The 25,745-nt window shown below is 40.6% G+C and overlaps 1 protein-coding gene across 3 annotated transcripts; it reads left to right on the forward strand.

Annotated features, from left to right (window-relative positions):
• Positions 1-326: 326 nt before the first annotated feature.
• On the forward strand, positions 327-25,386 carry TECPR1 (tectonin beta-propeller repeat containing 1). 3 transcript variants are annotated; one of them, XM_054843184.1, is made up of 25 exons: positions 327-471; positions 2,121-2,353; positions 3,781-3,963; positions 4,478-4,600; positions 5,282-5,407; positions 6,932-7,106; positions 7,203-7,303; positions 8,768-8,869; positions 9,262-9,407; positions 10,254-10,780; positions 11,614-11,759; positions 12,729-12,884; positions 13,418-13,567; positions 14,202-14,359; positions 15,551-15,678; positions 15,959-16,061; positions 16,747-16,843; positions 17,243-17,322; positions 17,648-17,704; positions 19,195-19,369; positions 20,548-20,683; positions 21,024-21,116; positions 21,865-21,971; positions 22,432-22,551; positions 23,243-25,386. In XM_054843184.1, the coding sequence occupies exons 2-25, from the start codon at positions 2,123-2,125 to the stop codon at positions 23,435-23,437; spliced, it is 3,615 nt and encodes a 1,204-aa protein (XP_054699159.1). In that variant the 5' UTR covers positions 327-471; positions 2,121-2,122; the 3' UTR covers positions 23,438-25,386. The 3 variants fall into 3 exon arrangements, with proteins under 3 accessions (XP_054699159.1, XP_054699162.1, XP_054699161.1); XM_054843187.1 differs by having other exon boundaries at positions 11,659-11,759; XM_054843186.1 differs by having other exon boundaries at positions 339-467.
• Positions 25,387-25,745: the final 359 nt, after the last annotated feature.

Here is a 25,745-nt window from a genome sequence, read left to right on the forward strand (position 1 = left end):
AGAGCAAACGTAATTCCAGGCAAACGCTGTTTTCCCTAACTCTGACTGCAGTCCTTGCCCCCTCCGCGCAGCAGGCTGACCAGAGGGGTGGGCTCTGCCTGCAAGAGCCCCTTTCCCCGGAGTTTCCTGGCAGCCGGCCCCGGCTCTCCCCAAGGCCAGAGGCGCGGAGAAGGGGTGCGGGGGGGGGGGGTGCGTGTCCCCGCGGGTCCCTGCGGAGCCCCGTCCGGCCCCGCGCCGCTCGCGCAGCCGCTGCCCCGCGCGCCGTGACGCGCCCACCGCGGCACCTCCCCGCCCAATGGTGACGGCGCTCGGAGCCGCCGCGCGGCGGCGCAGCCAGTGGGAGTGCGGAGCTCTTCGCCGGCCGCTGCCTCCGCGCCGCTGCGGGGTTGACCTGGCGGGGCGCGGCGCGGCGGCTCCGTCTGCCGGGAGCGGCACCGGGCCGCGAGGAGAGGCGCGGCCGGCGGGAGGCAGGTGAGGGGCGAGCCCCGGGGGGGGGGGGGCCGGGCTCGGGCAGAGCCGCCCGCAGTGCACCGTCCTGCCGCTGGGAGCGGGGCGGGCAGGGCAGGGCAGGGCAGCGCGGCTGGAGATCGGGCCACCGCCGGGCCCGGCGCAGCTCCCGCCGTGTCCCTGCCTCCCCCCCGCCGCCCTTCCCGGCGGCTCCGGTGCTGGCGGGAGGGGTGAGCGGGGCCGTGGGGAGGTGCCGGCGCCTCTGCGCAGTTCCCCCGGGGAAGGCGTGCGGGGGGCGGGGGGATGGTCCGCGGGGCGTTTTCGGGCAGCGGGTTTGCACCGCCTCAACCGGAGACCCGCTCCCGTCTTCTGCCCGCGGTTGCGGGGGAGCGGCCGTCCTGATCGGCCGTCCTGACCGGCCGCCATGTCGGCCCCGGACCGCCCCGAAGGCCGGCGAGCAGCCCCCGCGCCCCGCCGCCCCAGCCCGCTGGCCGCTTAAGCCGATCTGGCCTTAATGCCCGCCTGAAAAAGCAGCGTGCGCCCCCCGCTACCGGATTGCCCCGGGGGCTATTTACGCCTTGTTAAGTTTGCAAAGCGCTTTGAGATCCCCGCGGGCGTACAGCGGCGCGTACATGGCTTTAGATGAGTAGCGGATAGCTCGCTGTGTTCGTCTGGGATGGAGGCAGAGTTTGTCCGTGCCACCCGTAATTAGCCTGATGTACAGAGTCCTCTTTTTCTACCTTTCCCCTCCTGGTCCCCCACTGCATAGTTAATAGAACTGGGGGCAAAGCTCAAAATACTCAGTAGTAGTTCTGCTGGACATACAGAGCAACCAAAATTTGTTCAGTTTAATGGCACCCAGCAGGCTGAGTGACGGAAATACGCTGGCCTTTCTTGACTTCTGAAAGGACTGGCCTACACCCACCTCACATAAAATGCTGAAGGGTAGGGCTTCAGTGCCCAGAAAATGGCAGGTTATTAAGTGATAAAACTGGAATGGAACTCAACCGGGTCTCTGCCGTCAAACCACGTTCTATGTATACTTAAATAAATAATACACCTATGTATACTAAATAAAGATCAGATCCCAAAGCGGTCACCAGAATGCTTTGGAAAGAGGTTTCCTGGCAGCAGTAGGTGATATGTGCATGGTTAAAACCAGATGTGCGCTTATGGAGATGCTCCCTTTCACATCTTTTCCTGTGTTGGCATACGCCAAGAGGAGGCTGAGAAGGAGATACCGTAAGATATCATGGCTTTGTGGAACTGAGGTGAGTGGTGTGTGTAGCACCACCAGCATTACCAGCTCTTGAGAGTGAAGCCTTCTGCTATGAAATGGTCTGTGCTATTCCATCTCAGTTCAGTGCTAATGTCTGTCCTCGGCCTGCCAAAGCTGTCCTGTTAATGTTGTGAGCTGTTGTAGGATGGACAGCAGTGTGCTGGTAGCAAGGTTTTCACGTGGATTTTCAGAGCCATCTAAGAGGTGTAACTTCACGGCTCTGACTGGAAGAGATCTGGCTGCCAGCTTTGCACAGGCTTTTTTTAAAAGATCATTCTTTACCTCTTTATTTAATTTGACTGATGATGGCTCAGAGCAGAACTGATACACAGTAGGTTCAAGATGCATTTTTAAAAACTGTCATTTCCATTAATACCTCCTTTTTGCCTTTCAGACATGGCCATGCCCAGTTCCCTTTTGTGGGCTGTTGACGTTTTTGGGAGGGTTTACACTCTGTCTACTGTTGGCCAGTACTGGGAGCTCTGTAAGGACACGCAGCTGGAATTCAAACGGGTCTCTGCTGTCAAACAGTGCTGCTGGGGAATAGCCTGTGATCACCAAGTATACACCTATGTGTTCTCGGGTGACCTTCCTATTAGATACCAGGAAGAAACCTATGAGAATCAGGTATGACGTGTTCAGGGTGCTTCTACCACACTGCCACGTATTGGTCAGAAAGGAATGGCAGCAAACCCATACATCAGCGCTCTCTGCACGTTTTTCTCACAGGAAGATTGTTTGGTTTTATTTGGTTTCGTTTTTTACCTGATGTTTCAGAAGAGTATATATGTGCCAAACAGCAGGCTATTCTTCTAATGTTTTAATTCCGAAAGGAAGGTTACACTTCCCTACTCTTACCAAAAGCAACGCCAGCATGTACTACGGCCTGTTTTATGCAAGCCATTTCAGACTGGAACATTGACCCTTTTCACCTGACGTTTTCCCTTCCTTAGTGACAAATACACAATCCCCTTAAGAAAATGTCCAGTGTAACTTCTAGGCAACAAAGATACATTATCAAAAATATATTATTATTAAGAAAAAAGCTGTTTTTTAATGTTTCAAAGATTTCTCTAATAAAGGCATAACTCTCCCTTAAAGTGTTAAGATGATCCTTCCTATGTGACATGCTTCAAAAGAATGTCTTTAGAATAGTATCTTAAAGGAAATTTATCTATTTTGGTTTTAAATTAACCAAACGTTATTTGAGGAGAAAACCGGAGGATTTTCTTGAGCACCTTTCTCTGATTTGTAATGGGCAATGGGATAAACATAAGTTGAGAAAAGACACTAGCTCATCTACGTGGGTAACAATACCACAGATTAATTTTATACATTATTTAACATCGATACAGCTTTCCAGCCATTTAAGAATGTTCTTTTTGTTAGATAAACATGTTCTTTTAAAAATGCAAAACTTCAAAATTTGTTTTGTTATTTTAAAACTTTTGTTTGTTCTATGAAAGAATGGAAAACAAAATACTAGAAGTTAATAGAAGTTAATAACTAGCAAGTTATTTGTTCTGTAACTGATTAAAGCCAGGTTTGGAAAAAAAACCAGCCCTCTCGGTATAACGTAAGGTACAAGGAAGATTTACTGATACAGTTATCTTGACGTAGTCTCTGGCACAGAAGCTATGTGGTTTTTCTAGCACAGGCAAGATGCTAGTCATCTTTCTCATGGGGAGTAGACGAGAGATCCCAAAGCCATCTATACAGCATTATCCTAATGCTGCAGTGTCACAGCGCCACACATCACCAAAGAAAAAAACCACTGTTAGTAGTAAAGTAGATGATCAGATGTTCCTATTTATGTAGCTGAAAATGGCTTGGTTGGGACTAGCTCTGCAGTCAGCTCTTCTCTGATACTTCCTCCAAAGGCTGTGTTAGGTAGGGGCTTACAGTATGAACACTTTCTCATTCACCTCAGGAATTTATTCCTCTTCTATTGCAGAAAAAAAAGAAAAGTATTATTTATGACTCCCTGGGACTCTGTAATGTACAATGATATGATGTTATCTCAAATAAAATATTTTATTTGTTATTTCTGACAGCGCTGGAATCCAGTTGGTGGCTTTTGTGAGAAATTACTGCCCAGTGACCGCTGGCAGTGGAGTGATGTGAGCGGGCTAAAACATCAGCAGCTTGATAGTTTCACACTGCCTTCACCACACTGGGAGTGGGAGTCTGACTGGTATGTGGATGAAAATATTGGAGGGGAACCAACAGAGAAAGGGGTAGGTGAACAATACCAAAAAGGGGTCTATTCTGGGAATCCTTAGTCTGTAAAATAAAAGGCACTTTTACAAGTAAAAGGTCTGTAAAAATAAAAGGCACTTAACTTCCCATAGCTACTTCTTTCTGGGAAATTGCTCAACTGTAATAGAAGATAACGAAGAATCTTGTTTGAAGGCTTTTGAAGTCTATAGGAGCTTCTGCAGAAGCTTTCTTCTTTTAATCAGGCCAGGAAATGCTGGCAATTGGATACCATTGCTACTTAAGATCTTTACTATGAAGAAAGTAAAATGCTTTACTGTGTCTTGTTTGTTCTGTGTATATCATGCAGAGGAATTCGGACATGATTCATAGATCATTCATGGAATTAGCTGATCTGTTAATCAGGGCTGTTGGGACATGCACAGTAACTTGTACTGTATTTGTAGGAGTGACTCTTGTGCAGAATTGCTCCGAGTTATGATTTCAAGCTTTCCCTTGGTACTGATTTTCATACAAGAAAATCTCTGTTTGCAGGGCTGGACTTACGCCATAGACTTCCCCAGCACCTACACAAAGGATAAGAAATGGAATTCTTGTGTCAGACGCAGGAGGTGGATCAGATACAGGAGATACAAATCGCGGGACGTTTGGGCCAAGGTTCTGGATATCTTTTAAATATTAAATAAACTGATTTTCTGAAATAATCAATTATAAGTGCAGGGAAATTAATGTTTTATCACTGCTCTGTAGGCTGGACCTGCATTTCTTGACTTCCAATTTGTATTTTGTGCAAGCATAAATGGAAGGCTGGGATTTTTTCATTGAAACCTGAGCTAATAAGGTGCTAAATCTCATGGTAATGCAGTTGGAGACAGATGCTCAGCTCCTTTGCAAATTTCAAACCAACTTTTTAACTTCCTTTGCTTGTTTGACAAAGCACTCTCTTTCAAGGTGGCACCTGTCTAGCATCATTCACCAGCTGTGTCCTTTATCTGTATGAATAACTGTTGAATAATTGTCGTTCTATTCTAAGAACGTACAAAAATTGTGATTTTTGATGTTCCAGCTTTCTAATTAAAAGAATGTCTGTATGCACTGTTCTGTGAGTAAAAATTTCCTTTAGTTAGGGGATGAAACACAGACTTCCTCGTGCTGCATCGGCAGTGTTTCCCCTCTCTCTGTACATAGCAGCCTTGAACGAGAGGAAACATGTCCACGCTCAGCCACTGTAGTAGGCAATACATAAACCAATGTGCGCGATACAAGTTAGGCCACCAGCCAAATCACTTGTCTGTTTGCAGTGTCTCCTCTTCTCAATCGTCCTTCTCTTTGCTTCAGATCATATCACAGGATGAGCCAGATCAGTTGCCAGACCCTTTCAATGACATCTCCATTGGAGGATGGGAAATCACCGATGAGCCTCTCGGCCGTTTATCAGTATGGGCGGTTTCTTTACAAGGAAGGGTATGTGCATGTTCCCTAAGTTTTCTATTGTAAATTACTACTGAAAAGGAGTTAAATGCTTTTAAAGCAAGGCAGGTCTGTTATTGACTTATGTTGGTAAGGAAATAAGCTGTTTGTGCGTCTGGCAGAGGATGTAGAAGCTGCTTTGGGACAACATTATGTAAAGCTCGTGTTGTAAATGGAAAGGCTTAGTATCTCATAGGGTTGCTGTTTTATGGAAGCCTTAAACCTCTATAAACAGGTGAATCTTAAAAACTTGGGCTGAGTAGTGTCTTACATCCTGACAAATGCCCAGAATGCAGATTATGGCACTGGTAACAAAGAGAAGGAGACTTAAAGTCTGAGACAGATTCTTGCAAAGCATTGTGCCGTGTCCCTGTGGTGGAGAGTCAGGAATGATTCTAGAAAGAGTTTACAAAATGCTTTTCTAAGACTTACTGATAGCAAAATGGTAACCTCCTGACTTGGCAATGTGGAATCCAGCTCTGGAATGTTTTCAATTTATTTTCTATTGAAAACTATACTTTTTTTTTTTTTTTTTTTTTAAGGCCTACCATAAGGTCTCTCCTCAGTGCTGCTGTAAAGACTTGATTCTTGGTTTCCTTCCCTCATCCTTACAGCATGTATCTGAGTAGCCTTCCTTTGTCTCTAGACAATTTCTAACTTGTGGTCTCACAGGGAAGAATGTAATATTTTTAACAAATAGCCTAAGATTTCAGTCACACTTGACACTGCCTGGAGAGGCAAGCAATCTTGGTTAAATTGTTTATGATAAAATTCCCTATGCCTCATACTTACCAGTAATAAGTAACATGCATCACACTCTACAGGCTTACTTGACTGACATTGTAAAATGCTTTCATTTCCCAAGTAAAAGTCCCCAGAGAAATAAAGCATTTCAAAAAATGAGGATTTAGCACTCAGCAGTCATGTTTTAGAGCACTCATATGACTACTTCAGGATGCTTTCTATCTTTGACCTTCCTGTTTTGACTGTGATCTATAGAAAAGTGCACAGACAGCAGGACCAAGACTAGCAGATGGACTGGATGTCACTGAAGGCTGCACAGAGAATGGAATTTTTTACCCATATTATGGCAAGCTCTGTTCAGTGAAAGTGAGGTTGGGCTATCATCTAACAGTAACATTTTTGTGTTATATATTTGTTCATTCTTGGTTTATATAACATGCCCTGAAATACACTGAAGTGATTTTTAAATGTTGAAATATACACAGAACTTGTAGCAATAGGTTACTGTACCCAATCTAGATTTGCTTCCATGATAAAAGCTAGCCTGTAAAACAGCTTCCTCCCTTAGTACATAAGGAAATAGTCTTCAGCTGCATAATCAACATCAAAAAAAATACCTCAAAAGGTCAGAGTGCTTACACCGCATAAAAAGATCCCCTTGTCAAAGGAGGACTGTTCTTTCCAGTTTGTCTTCATGCTTGTCTCAATGGTTTCATTGTTGTAGTAGTATTTTTCTAAGTTTTTTGTTTTTTTTTTTTTTTTTAAATTGTCTAGGTATGGTACAGAGAAAATGTCTGCCATCACAATCCAGAAGGTTCCATGTGGTCCTTAATCACCACTCCTGGTGAAGTTGTACAGATCAGCTGTGGACCATATGACCTCCTTTGGGCAACTCTTTGGGAAGGGCAAGCTATTGTGAGAGAAGGAATTGATAGGAATAACCCTCAAGGTAAAGTTTGTTAAATTTACCTGGAAACCTCTTTGATTTGTATAGGGTTGAATAAGAAACTAACCTACAATGCCTTCTGGGTTTTGTTTCTTCCAGGAATTTCCTGGAGTATTGTGGAGTCTCCAAGCTCTGAGAATGGGATTATGCACGTCTCTGTGGGTGTTGATGTGGTGTGGTGTGTTACAAAAGATAGAAAAGTAAGAGGTGTCATATTCTGGTTCTGTTTTTTTCTCAGCTTTTTCTATCTGCTTTTCTCAAACAGACATGTAACTATCATAGGAAACATCGGTGATTTGGACTCACTATCCCCAGGGCTTGAGGAATTCCAGTCCCCCTTGATTTTATGGGAATACTCTGTGGTTTGTGATATACCTAGTTGCATTTAATTTGAGGAAGACTTTCTGCTTTTCTCTTGCAGGGAATTTTCTAAACCCAAGTCAGATGTGGTAGGTGGGTGGGGATGTAATAAGGGACCTACTGCTAAGGGATGTCATGCATTAAAATTGAAGGGACTCCTAGCTGCTCAGTCTTGTTTCCACATAGTTTGAAGGTTACATCAAAAGCTGTATGGGGAGTATTTTCATTTATGCTTTTCTATATGATCCTATTTTTTTTATCTTCCTACTGTAACTGCCCTCTTCATCAGCCTTTTAATGTAGTTTTTTTGTATTTATTAAGTGACATAACTGTTATGTGTATGTGTGATTACTTTCTTACTGGGGTTTTAACTTAGAATCATAGAATTTCTCCTGTTGGAAGGGACCCATAAGGAACATCGAGTCCAGCTCCCTGCTCCTCGCAGGGGGTCTTGAAAGTGTTAAAGCCTTGAAGAATGTACTAGAATGTTCTTGTGCTGGTAGCAATCAAATCCCTTCATATTACATTGAAAAACATAGATGAATTCTCTGTATGTATAGCAGTTTTAAGTGATTGAGTTACTGTGGTTTAATGAGTTACTACTTGTTAGCTGAGCCATGGTAACAGACTGTGTCCAGCCTGCTCCATCTGCCAAATAAAACCACTATAATAAGCATAGATAAGGTAGCATGTTTTCCTCAGATCTGCCACAAGATAGTCAAGTACATTGTATGTTATGTGATTCAACCAACAACTTCTAAAGTAGCTGCTTGCTACTGTATGACCATAAGCTAAATACAGATGGAAATTTTTCCAGGTACCCAGCCCACAGACACTTTTGGATTCATAAAAATTAATCTAAGGGGAGACAATTTGAAAAGCTGTATCACTGAAAAGATCCCTCTGATAGTTCCCTCCATCAGCCCTGCTTCTAAGGTTTGAATGCAAGAACACTATTTAGAAGCCCAGTCAGAGTCACCAAAAATAGCCTACAATTGACATGTAATAGCAAGTATTTTTCCAGTGGCAGAGAAACTAACTCTGTCACAGAAAGGCATAACAAAAAGTCGCCTTGTGGCCTGTTCTGGCTGTAGTTGGTCACAAGGATGCACAGTCTGGGTACTATTAAAAGAATTATTTTATCTTTACCTGATGAACCAAGGAGGTGAGTGACTTCTTAAGGCAATGCAGCAAGTCGGTATTAGAGATTAAGACTAATCCACTAAGGAAAATAAATTCCAGCTGTCTGCTTGCTAAGGCAGAAGGAGCAAAATTTAGAATTTCTGCTGCTGTTGTTGTTGTAGGTGTGGTTTAGAAGAGGAGTGAACTCACATAATCCTTGTGGGACAAGCTGGATTGAAATGGTTGGAGAAATGATGATGGTAACTGTAGGCTTAAATAACCAGGTAAGACAGCTGTATACCAGTTGTGAGGATATTTACGTTCCCCTTTGTACAGGCGGTATTCAGACATGGCGAGGACTGTCAGCAGTGCCAGTATGGACAGCTGAACAAGAGGTCCATGTGCTTGAGCTGCTAGGAAGCAATGTGTGGCTGAATTCTGCAGAAGATAACAGTCAGCATGTCTCTTGTATGGCACATTCAGGTGCAAACAGTTTTCTCTTGATGGTACAGAATTTTATACTGCATCTACAATATCAGCATTAAGGAAGAACACAAAAGGAAAATGCTGTGTACAGCAGATTTTTGTGCTGAATTTTCCACCACTGCACCTTTTCTGTAGCTGGCATCTACCTGCATTCCAGGCCATTTCCTTCACCAAGGCCTTTCCTTCCTAGGTCTGGGGAATTGGCTGTGACGATAGAGCAATTTATTTTCGTCAAGGTGTCACACCAAGTGAGCTCAGTGGGAAGACATGGAAGGCAATTGTATCTGGCCGAGAGAGTGACAGATCTCAGACTGGGAGCTCAACAAGTCTGCTCAGGTACTTAGTCCACCAAGAGTTTCAATGCTAGGAGATATTTCTTTACATTCAAATGATACAGATGTGGGGGGGACGGGGGGCACGGAGGCACCTCTAACTATTATGTATGCCAAAAAGCATTTGTGTTTTTTTACCATTAAAATTAACAATAACCAGCAGTTGTTGCTCTCAGAATAGAAACTGAAGCTCCCACTTTGGAATTCACTGTATGCTTGCAGTAAAGCATATTTCTCTGGGCTTTACTGTCACTATCTGGATAATAAGAGAAAAAGTTACCTGTGAAATACTATGAAGGAGTGTCAACTCCATTTAGGAATTATCCTTCTTCTGAGTATCACTGTATGTTTCCTTTCCTAGAGAGATGAAATAACTAACTCCCCGTTGACTGCTGGCCTCTTGGCTGTGCAAGACATGCCAATGAAGCTGGGAGTGCTGCAGAAGCTAGTTGTTTGAGTCAGAATGTACTCTGAGTAGAAGCCTTCTCTAGCTAAGACAAAAATCATAAAGTTAATAATGGCCTTTAAAAAAATCCTATTCATTATTTCATATCCAGAAAATATGATGTTGTTTCAGTGTTTTCCTGAGAGTTGTAGGCAGCCACCAACAACAACTGTTTGAAAAGATCAATGAAATACCTACCTATGTTTCATATATACTAGACTGGTCTGCCAGATTTGTGTTAGACTCTTTCCCTTGATGACAGTGTTTGACGTTTAAAAAAAGAAGTCCACTGTTTCTCTCCTAAAGTTGAAACACTAGGTTGATTTCTGTATGTCTGTGTCTAAGGCCTGTGCTAATTTTTAATGCCTTGAATGACAGTTAATTAATTATCTATTTGTCCTTCAGTGCTGGCTGTTTCTTTACCGATGATATTCAGAACCAAACAAATGCGATCATTCAGGGTGATGCAGATACTTCCTCTGATACAGAGCTTCCAAGCGTACCCATGAGCCTTGCCAACACTCCTCCAACGGGAGCTGCAGGCAGCAGCAGTGGTAACAGCACAGGCAACCAGACAGCAGAAACACATGCAAATTTGACAGTGGATCCTCTGGACTCTGATCAAGGAGAAGCCACTGTTGCTTCGACTAGTAGTGAGAAAGCTAATCTTGAAATCCATAGAACTTCTACAAATGCAAATCCTTCTGCAGAACTGCAGTGGACAAACATTGACTTGAAGGAGGCCCAGAAGCATCCAGTCCTCTCCGTCAGCACCTTTGCAGAAACATCCAGCCTGTCTTCCCTTGGCATGTTCTCGGTGGGAGCTGAAGAACAGTATGGAGCTGATGAGCACCCACTGTGGGCCTGGGTGTCTGGGGGAGGCTGTCTTGTAGATTTGCACAGCCCACTGAAATGGTTCACTGTTCCATCAGGTACTATGCAGTCACCACGACAGACCCTAATTCCCAATGCTCTTTAAGAAAAATGTTAGTTTGTGTTGGGTTTTTTTAAACAAAACCAAAGCACAAAACTTCTGATAACCCATTTACTCTTAGTACAGTTTGTTAATACACTCCGTGTCTGAGTGCTGCATGTAATTAGCTGTAAAGCACTTGGATTGAGATATATAAATGTGAAGGTGATATTTTCCCTGAGTTTCTGTAAGAATTTTGTAAAATAATCTGTGCTGGATCTGCATCTCATTTTTAATTGTACTGAAATTGCAACTTCAGGCAAAACCCATAATATCAGTGATTAGTAACCAAAAGTAGTGAAAAAGGCTTTCTTGAGAGATGCAGATGCTACCCATAACTACCTTGCTCCTACCATTCCTACTGAGACAGAGGTAAGATAGAGAAATTACTCAGAGGCATTGTGAATGTGAGCCCAGCTGATAACTGGATGGGCTTGGGATTTATATTCTTGAAAAACAGTGGAATATAACCATATTTTCAAAATAAACCATGAATTGTGGCATCCCAGTATTCAATAACAGTGTAACTCCTAATGGTTTGTATTACCTAATTATCTTGCAGTTCAGCGACAAAACTCCCAGCAAAGGTTATAGCTTTGAAAGAGTCTATATAATTATCTAGTGATCCCATTTCCATGCATCATTTACAAAGTTTGGCTGTATAGTATAATTAGAAAAAAATATGTTAGACTGGGTTGATACAGTCCAGTGTTCAAAGCAGCATCATGTTTTACCTTGCACAGAACTGTATTCAAAGCTCACTGGAGTTTATTTGGTTTGGTTCTGTTCTAGGTTTGTCATCCTCCGTACAATCTCTATCTCTGTCTATCACTCCAGCACAGACAGCAGCGTGGCGAAAGCAGATCTTTCAGCAGCTCAGTGAAAGGACAAAGCGGGAACTGGAGAATTTTAGGCACTACGAACAGGCTATTGAGCAGGTGAGCAGTGAGGACAGGACACTCCTCTCCTGTCTACTAAACACATCTATCGATATTGGACATCAACAATACATTTCTGATGTATTGATCTGAACATACTGTCAGCTTTATATTCTTGTCCTTATTTCTGTCTGTGACAACTTTCCTGAATTATCACTTTCTGACTCCTTGTGGGAAACTAGCAGCTTATCAAACATTGAGCTGCAATCTTTATCTAAAAACATTAGCTGATAGTTTTGTATAAGAGCAAATGAAGCATCGGTAAGCATTACTTGAGTACACTGAAACCTCAAATCCACAGAGAAACATTTGCAACAGTGGAACGTAGTCTGAATTATTCCACCACAAGATGTGGCTTCTTAATTGAAACAGTGACTCAAGTAGGTGAACTTTCCCCCTCTGTGGCCATTAAGGGATTAATGTAACTTGCATAAATAAAGCAACGATGTAAACGTCAACAGCAGCACTTAAATAGCAACACTTTTGTTTGATGTCCCCTTTGTTATGACTCCTTGGATCTTCTCAGATTCATTCATGTTTTTGGCCCCTTCATTGCTAATTGCCAAATGACATGCGCAATTCATTTGATTAAAAACACTTGGAGTCCAGGGTGTTAATCAAGTATTAAAAGATTATGTTCAAAAGCCTTTGAAGTCCAAACAGAAATTGTGTTATAATAAGGAGCATGCTAGGGTCAATTAGTATCTGTGTGCTACTGCATTCTTGCAGAGGTAAAATGCCAATAGTAATGGACATGTGCTACTTCAGCACCTTTTTATCCGGTTTTGTCAGTTTTCATTTTGTCTTCAGCTTTCTGAACACTCTGGTACACTCTGTATCAGAATTAACTGATACACTACAGCCTAACCTGCAGCAGAGATTTCTTGTGGTCACAAATAATAGTATTTGGGAGAAAGGAGAGGAGTCATGCAGTTTCCTTACTCCTGTAAATTTGTGTTTGCATTGCAGTCAGTTTGGGTTAAAACTGGGACCTTGCAATGGTGGAGGAATTGGAAGCCTCATAAATGGATGGATGTTCGAGTCGCACTTGAGCAGTTCACTGGGAGTGATGGAATGCGTGACAGCATCCTGTTCATCTATTACATGTATCATGAGGAGAAAAAGGTGTGTTCAGCTTGAGACCCCTGAGAGAGTTGCACTTGGCAAAGGAAAACCTTTCAAGGGAAAACAGTTTTCTTAAGGGAGGCAAGTTGTGGTATGCTGTTGTAAGTTTTGGGAACCAATTCAAATGTAGCCCAGGGTACTAGCAAGCTGCAAGCTTTTCTGAGGTGTACCTATGTTGACGCTATGTCAGAAATACCCTGTCAGCAACCATCCACATCATTGCTTAACCATCAGATTCGCACCAATTATGAATTCTTTTGGAAGTTCAAAATGTTCTTGATTGTGAAGAGCCAAGCTTTGTTGGCCAGGGTCTTCATGAACAGTGTTAATGCATATTCATATTGCATGGGCAATATGAATCAGAGGTAGTGCAGGACTGGAAATTGAGCTCCATTCCTTCTGCCCCAAGAATTGATTCTTTGCTATCTTTGGCAGGAATGCTTTGTTCATAATCCTGAAGTGCAAAAATGCTGTCACTGAGGAAGGTATATCTGAGTTTGCCTTAGTCACAATTTTTTTTTCTCTTGCTTTAGTATATCCACGTGTTCCTGAATGAAGTCACCATTATAGTTGAAGTTCTGAATGAAGCCAAGCACTCCTTTGCACTGTATACACCTGAAAGAACGAAGCAGCGATGGCCAATCCGCCTAGCAGCCACAACAGAGCAAGAAATGCATGACTGGGTAATTCTGTGAATTTTTCATTTCAAGCTGGCAATATCAGATACAAAACATAAAAGCTAGTCTCTGAAATCTGAGCATTACATTTACAGTATCTAGGCTACTTATCTATTTTACAATTTAGGTATATAAAAAATCTGTTCAAATTTATTTGAGACACCTGAGGCTTCCTATCAGCTCTGGAGTTCGCATGCTTTCTGATGCTGTAGTTATCCACAGTAAAACCAATATTGTTTTTCCTTCCCTTCCTATCTCCAGATATAGATTAGGCTACAAACGGGTTAGGAGTTAATTCAGTTAGTCTATTCTTCTGCACTGGTAGAAGAACTGTTACCTGTTTTCACTGTTGTAGAAAGTCTTATGTATAGGCAGGCAGACATATATACACTAAAGCAAGGGAAGACCTGGAAGATAATTCATAATGATCAGATACTGCAAACCACATTGGTTCCAGTGATTGCATTAATAATTTCTAAAACACTGAATTCCAGTGCCTTTGAGAAAAAGCTGCTAATTCACTTTGTTGATTTGCAGGCAGCCTGCAAAGGTAAAACTTCATTTTGTAATACTGAAGCATCTATGGAAATTTTTGTTCTCACTGTAAATGGAAGCTTTTGGTTCTGTGCTTGTTTTGTAGCTGTCTTTGCTGAACATGTCCTGTTGTGAAAGCAGACGGATTCAAGGCCCTCCTTCTCACCATGCCATTTGGTCAGTGACTTGCAAAGGAGACATCTTTGTTAGCGAGCCAAGTCCTGAGCTGGAGGCCGGACCACACTTGATGCCATGTGATCAAATGTAAGAGGTTTCAGAAGCTGTTCTTTCTGCATGGGATGCCATCCAGCAATGACCGTCTTTCATGTCAAGTCAGTGGCTTTGATGTGCTGTCAGAGTCTATAGTACGCTGTCAATGACAAGGTTGATGGCTGCCTTCATAGTCATAATCTGAAGAGATTCACCAAATCATATTTTAATTCTTAGATGCTGGAGCTATTCATGCAATTTCAAAAGCCTTTTTTATTGTGATTGCCTCTTTACTGCCATAATTATTAAAATTAGAGATGGCTTAGTCTAAAAGTAAACCTAATCACTGTAAATGTAATGTAATTTGAGCTTTCAGTTTTATCTGAGTCAGGAAATCCAAAATTCTCAGTCCTCCATAGTCACTACAGTCCAGGAGCAGCTCCTTTACAGTTTCTATCGCAACTAAGACAATATAGTACTGCAAACTTCAAGCAAAAAAATACCAGCCTCAGAACTGGTGGGTTAAAGGCCAATCTTCAATTTAAAAAACATCCCCAGTTTCAAGTTACTTGCACAAAGTGCCTTTGAATAACACCTGAGAGATCCTACAGTCCTTTCCCTTCAGGGTAGAGCACTTTCAACATCTGGCAAATCACAAAGCTGATGTGCTCTTCCATCTTAGTGTGGGGGATCCATGACCTAGATGATCTCCCACCATTCTGATAACTAAAATACTCCTCTAATATTTCTTCATTTTCCCTATTCTTCCCCAGAAAAGTACCATGGCCAACTGGCTGCGTCAAGCCCCAGAAAAGGATTAACCTGTAAAGATTAAGAGAATAGGAAGAATTAAAGCCCTTGTTTTTACCAAGCTCCATAGCTAATACATAAATAATTTGTTTTCTTGTTGGGTAAAGGCAATTCCTAGATTTTAAAAAAAGGAGGACAAAGTTAAGCTGAGCAGTTGATGGCCACTAAGATGTAAAGATTCTACCAAAATCATCCTAATTAGTGTTTAAAACAAATTCCAAGTGGAGGCAGACAGGTTCCTTCCAGCGAACTTTTCAGTAGTTGTTCAGAGGGAAAGGCAACTGGCAACTGCCTTCGCTTACAGATCGCACAGAGGGTGAAGAAACAGGCATATAAAGTTGTCTATCCTTAAGATTGTTGAGTTGTAGGAGGGGAAAGGATACATTCCTGATGGATGTGGTGTGGAGTAAATGTAAAATGTCCTTTTTCTGGCAGGTTTTGGCGTCAAGTTGGAGGCCATCTTCGACTAATAGAGTGCAATACCCGAGGCATAGTGTGGGGCGTAGGATATGATCACACAGCTTGGGTTTATACCGGTGGATATGGAGGTGGCTTCATTCAAGGTATGGACAATTGGTTTATTGAGGTGTGCATGTTTCTTACTTCCTGACCATGTCAGCTATTCAAGCTATTTTAGCTGTCCTTCCTTTAGTCTAACTAACACGCAGGGTTATACAGTGAGCAGGCCACACATTAGGAAGGAATTAGTATTGCAGTTTTATATTTTCAGCTTAAGAGTGAAAAATAGGATAATCAAGCAATATTATTGTGGCTATTGGAATTTAAAATGTAGTGTCTTTAAGGTTTAGCTTGACTATAATCCAAATGATTTATTTCTTACAGGACTGGCCAGTAGTGCTGATAACATTTATACACAGTCAGATGTGAAATGTGTTTACATCTATGAGAACCAACGGTGGAACCCAGTCACTGGATATAGCAGCAGGTTATTTACTCAATTTATTGTGTTTATTTACTGTAATGTTTTACTACTGTCAAATGAAACAAGGGGTTTGTTCTAGCTTTTCAGAATAGTTATTACAGTTATTCTGTCTTCAGTTTCCTCCAACATTTATTGTTAACCTGAGATGGAAGGAGCAGTGTTTCTCAATGTTCTATATTTGTAATTACCCACTCAAAATGCATTTGTAGCAAAACATTACAGATTTGTGCTTTGTGAGTGCAGAAACTGTGCCTACTTGCAACAGCTTTCATTATTAAGGCCATACAGAAAAGTCCTTTTTAGGATCTATATATTCATATACATACTGTGCTAAGTACACTGGGTCCTTGAATAGTATATTTGAACCAAAGTATTGAAACAGCATTCACATATATGGGTGTCTATGCCAGAGAAACTCAGGATTCACCTTCCAATTTTAAATAGTAGTGAGGAATAACATTCTACAGAGAAAAGTTTACGTGGTCCTCAAGTTTGGCGTAACTGGAAGAAATTGTACTGATTCCTTCCCGCTATCATCACTCACATGATATTTCTAAATAGAGATTTATGATGGAAGAGTGTTTCATGTGTGAAAGTAGGAAGTGCTACAAACAGGCTCTTCTCCCCTCGCCTTTTAAATTCTCTGCTGTAAATGACTTTGCATTCCTTATATACTATTTCACCACAGAGGTCTGCCCACGGACAGGTATATGTGGAGTGATGCATCTGGCCTGCAGGAATGTACAAAAACCAATACCAAGCCTCCTTCTCCGCAGTGGTCTTGGGTAAATTTTGTCTTAAGTCTTTTTACTAAGAAGGCAAGGTTTAGCAAGTAGGATACAAGACTTGGGCTCAAGTGACCCAGATTTTCTTCCTGGATTTGTTGTAATACTTAACCTTGGTTTCCCCATTTATACAAGAGCAATAATCTTCCATAGTCAAAAGATTGTTAAGCACTGAGTGGGATTTTTTTGTTTAGTGGGACTTAGACTGCTGTTCTGATCCTTTTCTCTTCAACTGAATTAAAAAGACTTGGGAACCTCTGTATGAATTTATATTGCAAGTATTAGAAGGTTTCTAGCAAGTCATTGCACTCCAAAAGCTGGAGGGAAATAGCGGAAGAGGTTATTTTTATTATACATTAGGTGTTGATTGTGCTTGTTATTGTCTCCTTTTGACAATAGGTATCCGATTGGTATATTGATTTTAATACTTCAGGCGGAACTGATCGGGAAGGCTGGCAGTATGCAGCAGACTTTCCAGCGTAAGGAGACACCTTCTTCTACGTAAAATACTAGCAGGCAAATGCCATATTTAAGCCCTCATTTCTTCTTGTTTGCTGTTTTGCACATTAACTGTGCTTTAACAGGGAGAGGTGTGCCTTCATTTCTCCCTTTTTATGGGGACATTAACACTGAAGTTTGCAGGGAGGTAGGGCAGCAAGGTGAGCTTAGGAAACTATAGTTTCAAGCGTTTTAAAGTCAGCAGCCATCTGGTGGGCAGATACATAGACAGTGCTCTCAGGCTGGCACTGACATCGGAGATGCTCTGACATCCTCATGAACACCTATTTAAATCTGTTTTGGTAGGTCCTACCATGGTCACAAGACAATGAAAGACTTTGTCCGACGGAGGCGCTGGGCAAGGTGAGGAACTAAGATACAAATAAAAGTTTTGAATTTCAGTGCTAACTGTTCCCTAGAAGTCTCCGTTATAAGGGGAAGAGTCTTGTCACCCAATCAACAAAAGCAGTAGTAAAGAAACCTGCAATAAACAGCCCATCTCCAATAGAGAAGCTGATGATCTTTAGCTTTATGGCTTTCATTTTAAGGTTTTATGGGTAGATACCCTATTTGATTTTGTGGGATCTGTAGATAAAAGCCAGCTAGTATCTGTATCTGATTTTCCTTATGGTAAATGATTAAGGAGTAGTGGAGTCTAGCTATATTAATACATATTAGGTCACTTGTAACAACTTGTAGTATCTCTTTTTATATTAATAGTTTTAATATATGAATTCCACATACTGCGTACTAGGCCACAGACATTCCCAACTCCACTTAAGTCACAGTACACTATATTCACGTGGAACCTGGAAAATAGCAAACTGCCACTATATTCTACTAAGCAGGGAAAGTCTGTGCATTCACTGTTTTTTGAGTTTTTCTATGCTTTCCATACTAGAGTATCTAATAGCATTCACGGCTAATAAATTGCTGTGAATTTAGGCATTATTCTGTTTGTTACTGAGGCTACAAAGCTAGTATTTTGGCCCTTGTCCAAAAATCTTTGACGTAAAGTCCTGAAACGTCAAACTGTTGTTCCAGAATGTGCAACAAAACAAATGACATCCAATCAATCAAAATGGTGACTTGAAATAAAATAAGCAACTTGAGAAATACTCAAGCCTAAACATTTCCTCTTATGTTAACTATCAGTTGAAAATTGAAAACAAATAGGCGACAGCTCAGGGCTGGATCCAGTTTTTCAGAACTGGAGAACAGAGAAATATCCTGAGTTTTCGAGGACATTCTTCGTACACAGAAATCACTGTTGTGATGATAGAATCTAACAGTTTCTGCAGTTTTCACAGAAGAAAATACACCAATTCTCAGAAAGACCTACCTCCAACTCTTTAATTTAGAGTTGCTTTATCTCTGCCTACCTGAAGATACTACATAACTTTTTAACAGGCCCCACCAAAAAGCTAACTGTAAAATGATTCCCTTAACCAAGACAAAGGAAGGAATGAACCGGGTGTGGAGTTATCTCTGCAGTGGGATTCTCAGCTGGGGCCAAATATTCATTATCCAGCAGTTGCCCAATGAGTTTGAGAGAGCTAGGGAGCAGTGTAGCACAAGCTGCGTTCTTGAATGGCCTTGGTTTTATAAAGTAACTTTCTTTAAAAACAGAAGCTTTGAGAAATCAGTAATAGGTCAAAATTCAAAACCTGATACAAAACATGATTGATTGTTGTAAACCCCTTTCAGATTAAAAATACTAACACTGACTGTACCTACTTAATGAAAAAACGTCAGGATTGTTTGCACTGAAGTCAACTGTGGACCAGGTGACAAAATTCAGTTATAGAAAGTACATACTTCTGATGGGTTTGGGGTTGGTTTTTTTTCTTCAGAAAATGCAAGATAGTCACCAATGGGCCATGGCTGGAAGTGCCTCCTGTTACCCTGTGGGACATCTCCATAATTCCCAGTTCAGATGCAGATGATGAAGAAGCAGTTGCACTGTGGGCAATTGGTGACAAAGGAGACGTTCTCTGCAGGCTTGGTGTGACACAGCTAAATCCAGCTGTAAGGCTCCGTTTATTTTTACTGCCTTATTGATGTACTTGATGCGAGTACATACGCACTATCGTGCAGTATCTTCCCTCATAGCACCTTGTTATTTTTTTCCCTTTTACGTCCCAGATTTGAAAGTCCTTGTCCATCAAATGTCACACAGTTTGCTGCCCACATTTCTTACAACAGCGCTTCTCTTGCATAATCTACCTTACCTTGTGCCAGGTCACTTGCAGGAGCCTTTCTCAGCCACTGTATATCTTCTTGTGAAGAATTTTACTTCCGCTTTCTGCACTGATAGCTTAGTTCCTCTTTTTTCTTTTTTAATTGTTGATAATGTGTGTGTCCCATTTAAATGAACTGCTGAGGGACAGAATTTCTCTGAAGGATGGTCCCAATCTAAGGCCTGTTGATATCAGTAGGAGTTTGTTCGTTGACTTTTCTGGGCCTGGAACTGACTCTGCTTAAGACAGGTGGGCATGGACTAATCTACAGATTTGACTTTTTTTTTGTGCATACTGGGACAGAAATAATGAGCGAATGTCCAGTAAAGTATGCAAAAAGGAACAAGTAGTCCCACTAACTTCAACAGGAATACTTATTTCCTACTAATAGACACATGCTTAAACACCAAATTAGGGTTGATATGCACTGATTTTAAGCCATATTTACAAGGGAAAAAATCTAACAATATACTTCAGTGGAATTTGGAGAAAAACTGCAAGACGTGGAAAATTTATAGGAGTGATTTTTTTTTTCTTCCTGTTCAATCAGTTACAATAGCACAGATCTGTAAGGCAGCGCACCAGCAAGAACTGGAATACTGTGTCTGGAATCTGAAGCCCCCTATCAGTTGATTTTTGTGAGACTATTGTTCTGTGTGATCAAAACCAAGGGATTATTAAAACAATAAAAAAGGCTCTAGCCCAGCTATTCAGAGACATGTCGGTGCCTAAATTCCAGTGATATCAACAGAAAAGGCCCTGTTATAGTCCAACATAGCTAATTTCAAAAAGTTATATCCAAATATCTTTGAGATCAGGGACTTTGTTCAGTTTTAAAGTTATCTAAGATTACTCTTCAGAGTCTTTTTCATTACGTAGGGTTTTTCCCGTTTGGTAATAATCAGCGATATTTTGTGATGGAGTTTTTAACCATTGCTTCACAATTCATCTTCCATGATTTGTTAGGGAACATCCTGGCTGCATGTGGGAACAGATCAGCCCTTCATTTCCATCTCAATTGGAGCATTTTACCAAGTGTGGGCTATTGCAAGAGATGGTTCTGCCTTCTATCGGGGTTCAGTGTCTCCAAAAAAACCTGCAGGTAAGTACTTGTACTTTTTTGGTACAGTCTTCATCTTACACATTGTGTATGCTCGACTACACTGCCATGTCTGAAAAAGACAAATGTGTTTAGCAGAGGCCTTTCCAATAGCTGTGCAAAACAGTGCATATGCATGATATTCATGATAATTATAGCAGTTAATTTGCTCTTCACTTACATGATTTAAACTGTTTCTAAAAACAAGCTAGTAAAAATACATTGTGTAATGTCATTCACAGCTTTCTTGCAAAGCTATGTATTTCAACTGCAGACATTTCTAAAACTTCTCATACAAAATTCTGTCTTCACAATGTTTTATTCAAGTATTTCTGACCTTTAGGTGACTGTTGGTACCATATTCCTTCACCTCAAAAACAAAAGTTAAAACAAGTCTCAGTAGGACGAACATCTGTGTTTGTGTTGGATAAAAATGGTAAGGATTCTTAAAAATTATTTATCAATGTTACAGAAAATAAATCAGTATGCATCAGATTGATTTAAAAAGGGGAGGCTAAGTTAGAGCTTCTGCTTGGACAGATGATTACTGTTGCTCCAAGAGGAGTAATATTTCATATTGAAAGAGATGGAGTAGGCAGCCCACTTCAGTACTGCTTTCGGAGGCTTGTTTTTCACTATATCTGATAGTGCCCTAAGTAGCAACAATCCAGCATCTATGCTATTCTTGGGGGGGGGGGGGGAGATAGATGAATGTCAAAGAAGAGAATTGCATGGCAGGATTTTGTCCGAAACCGTAGAACGTACAAAACTGAAGAGGAATACCTTCCTGTTGCAAAACCTAGAGCTAGCACCATCATTGCAAGATAAATTAAGAAGCATCCTTTTGTAAAAGAAACAAGCCTTTAAAACCAGTCTTCTGCAGAGATTTTCATCTCATTTGCTTTACTTCTCTAGTGCGTGGATTTTTATATGAACATTTTTCCCCAAGAACTTTTACAGAACAGAGTATTTGCTGTTCTCCAGAAAAGGTATAAAGAACAACTATAGAAAATACAAATTCCATAGTAGGAACTTCATTGTCCTTCACTGTAACACCTTAGTGAAAACCATAATGCAGTTCCACGGAACACAGAAAGTATTCACTACTGCTTTGTTAGGTTGTTTACTAGCACTTCATACAAAGCAGACATCCTGAGCCGTAACCGGGACTATTTATTTTACAGGCAATCTTTGGTACCGGCAAGGTATCACACCAAGCTACCCTCAAGGATCTACTTGGGATCATGTTTCAAATAATATCCGTAAAATGTCTGTAGGGCCCCTGGATCAGGTATGTATTAAGCTTCCTTGTATCTCATTAGTGTATTAAAAGTTATGCTTAACATACTTTTGTAATGAAATTAAATGCTCTTCAGAATTACTTTTGTTTTATTTATTCTACAAGGTGGTTGTCTAAATGTTGAAATCCTGATAGCAGGGCAAAAATCATGCCAATGAAATAGTGATACAGCCAGCCCTTTGCTGTAAAAAGCCTTGTGGGGTTTTTATTCTTTTTTTGTAACAACAAGGCTGTTTTATATATTTAATCTCTTTCCTGCCAAGTCTATCTGGCAATGTTTTGATTGTAACACTGGTATCTAGTTGCTTGTTTGGGTGTGTCTCTGACTAAATGAGAGCAGATTCAAGCAGATCAAGACTGATTTGTGAAAGTGATCAAACAGACATAATTTTCACTTCTGGGGAGAGGAGCATAAAGAACACATTTTATTGCCTCTCTTTGCTTTCTTGAGGTCTGGGTGATAGCTGACAAAGTGCAAGGAAGTCATAGTTTGAGCTGTGGGACCGTCTGCCATCGGACTGGTATTCAGCCAATGGAACCTAAAGGCCTCTCATGGGATTATGGTATTGGGGTAAGTGCTGGGGACATAATACTGCCTAAAAGTTGTAAATCCAGATACCCATGGACACACTTGGAAAGAAAAATTCATTCTGCTCCAGCTGGCAAGCTTTCTGAAGCTTGCATATACCTGCAGGAAATTGACCTTTGTTCTTCAGTTTTAGGTTCCTTTTTTTTAAGTTAATGTAATGGGCTGTGCAATTATAGCTGGCAAGTCATTTATTTGCGTTTGATAAGTATTCATTTTAAATAGGTAATTTCAAAGTTATAATGGAAAAAGTAGTAACGTAAGCACCATTTTTTAAAAAAAAGGATTCCTTCCGAGTCTGCACGTGATTGTTCCTCGTTGTTGTTCCCTGTATTACCCTCAGTGTTTTGAGAAAGGCTATTTCAAGGTTTTGACCCCTTTGAAGTTGATAGAAAACTTGCAGTGGCTCTGTTATGCATGCCTGACCCTACTAATCTCAATTCCCTGTAATAAAAATAATCCCCAAGTTTACTACCTATATACTACACTGTCAGGGAGGTACATTGTGTTGTGTTTTGTTTTACAAGGAGCTTTTTTTCTGATTCAGCCCAAAGCAGGATTACTTTCCTCGTGAAAAAATAGCATAAAACTAGTAGTGTACATAAAGCATCACATCAGATATTGTAATTGCAGGGTGATGTTTACCCTTTTATATTTCTTTATCAATATTTTACAGGGCGGATGGGAGCACATTACAGTCAGAGGAAATGCAACCGAAGCATCTAGGGTCGCTATGCATGACAGTTCTGAGGAAAGCCCTGCAGTATCAAAGGATGTGGATGAGGAGAGTAAAGAGAAAATAGAACACTCTAAAACCCCTCTGATGGTCAGTGAAAGTCAAGAATTGGACAGAAATGCTGTTAATTGTTAAGTTGTCACCATCTACATGTTGCAAACAAGCAGTAGTAAGTGTAATTTAAGAAGAAACTGAATGTCTATTGCCTGGAGAGAAAAAACATACATTTTTGTGCTACTAATGTATTTTACTGAACTTGAATTTGCAATGGGGTGTTTTAAATACTGACAACTTCTACTACATGATGTGTAAAATGTGACTTGATAGAGCTAACAGTTTTGTCAAAGCAGGCAAGCTTTTTAGCCACAGTGTATTTCTGACCCTTTACCATAGCTGCTACACAACCATACAAATGTGAATATCATTGCAAATGATCGCTATATTTACTTTTTTTTTAATGTATATTACAGCTCCCTTCCCTACATCTCTCCTGTATTCACACACCTTGCACATGATTCTTTAGATTCATATTTGAGCAAATATGAAAATATGATATCAACTGCAGTGAATTACAGGCAGTTCCAGTGATTTGCACTGAAAACATAACTGGTCCTGATTGTATAAGCATTTATACATGCACATAACTCTGCTCATTGTGAGTCCTGCTTATAGAAGCACATAGCTTGGGTCATGCTATTCTAGCTCCCATCAGTAAAATTAAATTCTGTACATCTCAGCTTAGGGTGCAATTACCAGCAAGGGCCAACATTTGGTATCTTTGCTCATGAGTAATACCTGGACCAACAAGTGGAACTACTGGTTTCAGCAAGACTATGTAGAGAGCACGGTTCTGTTCAGTCCAAGAGTGACAAAGTCTCATTCTAAATTGTCAGTCCAGACAGTGGTAAATCATGTTTTCCATCTTAACTGGAACCATGACAACCGAGGTATCCAGATGCCTGCCTAATGAGGGTGAAAGGCACCAGATACTCGAGGAGTTAGGCTGTGTTCCAGATCATTGCAAATCATGCTTTCGTAGTGTAAAACACAAGAGGAGGTCTTGAATAAGATTCTGACTTCACAGTGGTAGGAATGCAAAACAACTTTACTGGCATCAGTGAAGTTTACCAATGTATACTAACGGGTTCAGAATGAAATTCTGCTCTTTGCTTTTAGTGATTGATTCATCCCTTCTTCAACAAGAAACCACTTTTTATTCTCAAAAAAAAAAAAGCTTTTTTTCCTGTCTTACAATAATTTGTGCTGTGAAATTATTATTTGAAATCCAGTCCTTGGGAAGTGCTGAAAAAGCCTCTCCTGATAGCTTCAGGAAGGCACCACGTTTTTCCCCTGGCAGCATCATTTTTTCCTCTCCATGTGTGACTGTATATGGAGTTATTTTTATATGATGAGCAGTGTGATGTGGTCTCAGTACTGTATTTGTAGAAGTAAAACTTATGTTTGCACGTATTTAAAGAATATATTTGGTATTTTAATGCCAAGGAAAGCACTGTTTCCAAGTCCAAATGTGAATGAAGATTCAAGATGCTTTACTGTTTAAAAAAACCCTGTTGATCTTTACAGTATGTGATTAGATTTCTGGTTTATACATACATTGTGGAAGTACCATAAAGAACATGTTTGCATTAATTACCATATTAAGTTTTGCATAACTTGCACAGTATCTTGTCCAAATAAATAACTATATATCATGTATTTTTAGAGAATTACTAGGATTGTATTTTCTCTGCATCTTAACTTTTTTTTTTCTTTTAATAGCTGGTGTTTACATATCCAACAATCAAACTGATTTCATACAATAAGCTTTATAATGTACCTTTGCATTTTTCCCTGCATTGCCAAGTTTCACGTACTTTACTGTAAAAAGCTGAGTTTAAGTGAACAAAAGATAAATTATAAGTTGTTTATGTACTAAATATTTGCCTTCTGAAACTATTCTTTAGAAAATTATTTAATTTTAAAAATGTCATTGTTATAGCTATTTAAAATAAGGAAAAGTGACTTTAAACTGAAACAATTTTGAAAAATAAAAGTAATTTATCAGAAAAAAACTGCTTCTAATGAAATCCCTTCTGACATGTCCAATAAAGCAGCATTTCATAGCAAAGTACCATTGTGGAACTAGCAGTTGTCATTCCATTAAAACAGATATGTCCTGTGCCTGGCTGTCCATCAGGGATGGCCCTGTTCAGAAAAGGGGTAAGCTTGATGTGTCTGCTACTGTATGTATAGCTAGATAGTACATCCCATTTTAGGCTTAACATTTGAAATAATGCCTTTTTCTTCACAGGAAGTCCTGTCAGAAATACACTACCACAAGCCTTTAAACTCCCCGTTTATCACAGCAGTATCAGTAATTGGTTCTTAAAGTGATGTGTGATTCTTCTTTAATGGCACTGTTACAATACTGGTTTTCCAACTC

Source organism: Grus americana, chromosome 15 (genome assembly GCF_028858705.1).
Source record: "Grus americana isolate bGruAme1 chromosome 15, bGruAme1.mat, whole genome shotgun sequence".
In the NCBI taxonomy this organism is placed as follows: domain Eukaryota; kingdom Metazoa; phylum Chordata; class Aves; order Gruiformes; family Gruidae; genus Grus; species Grus americana.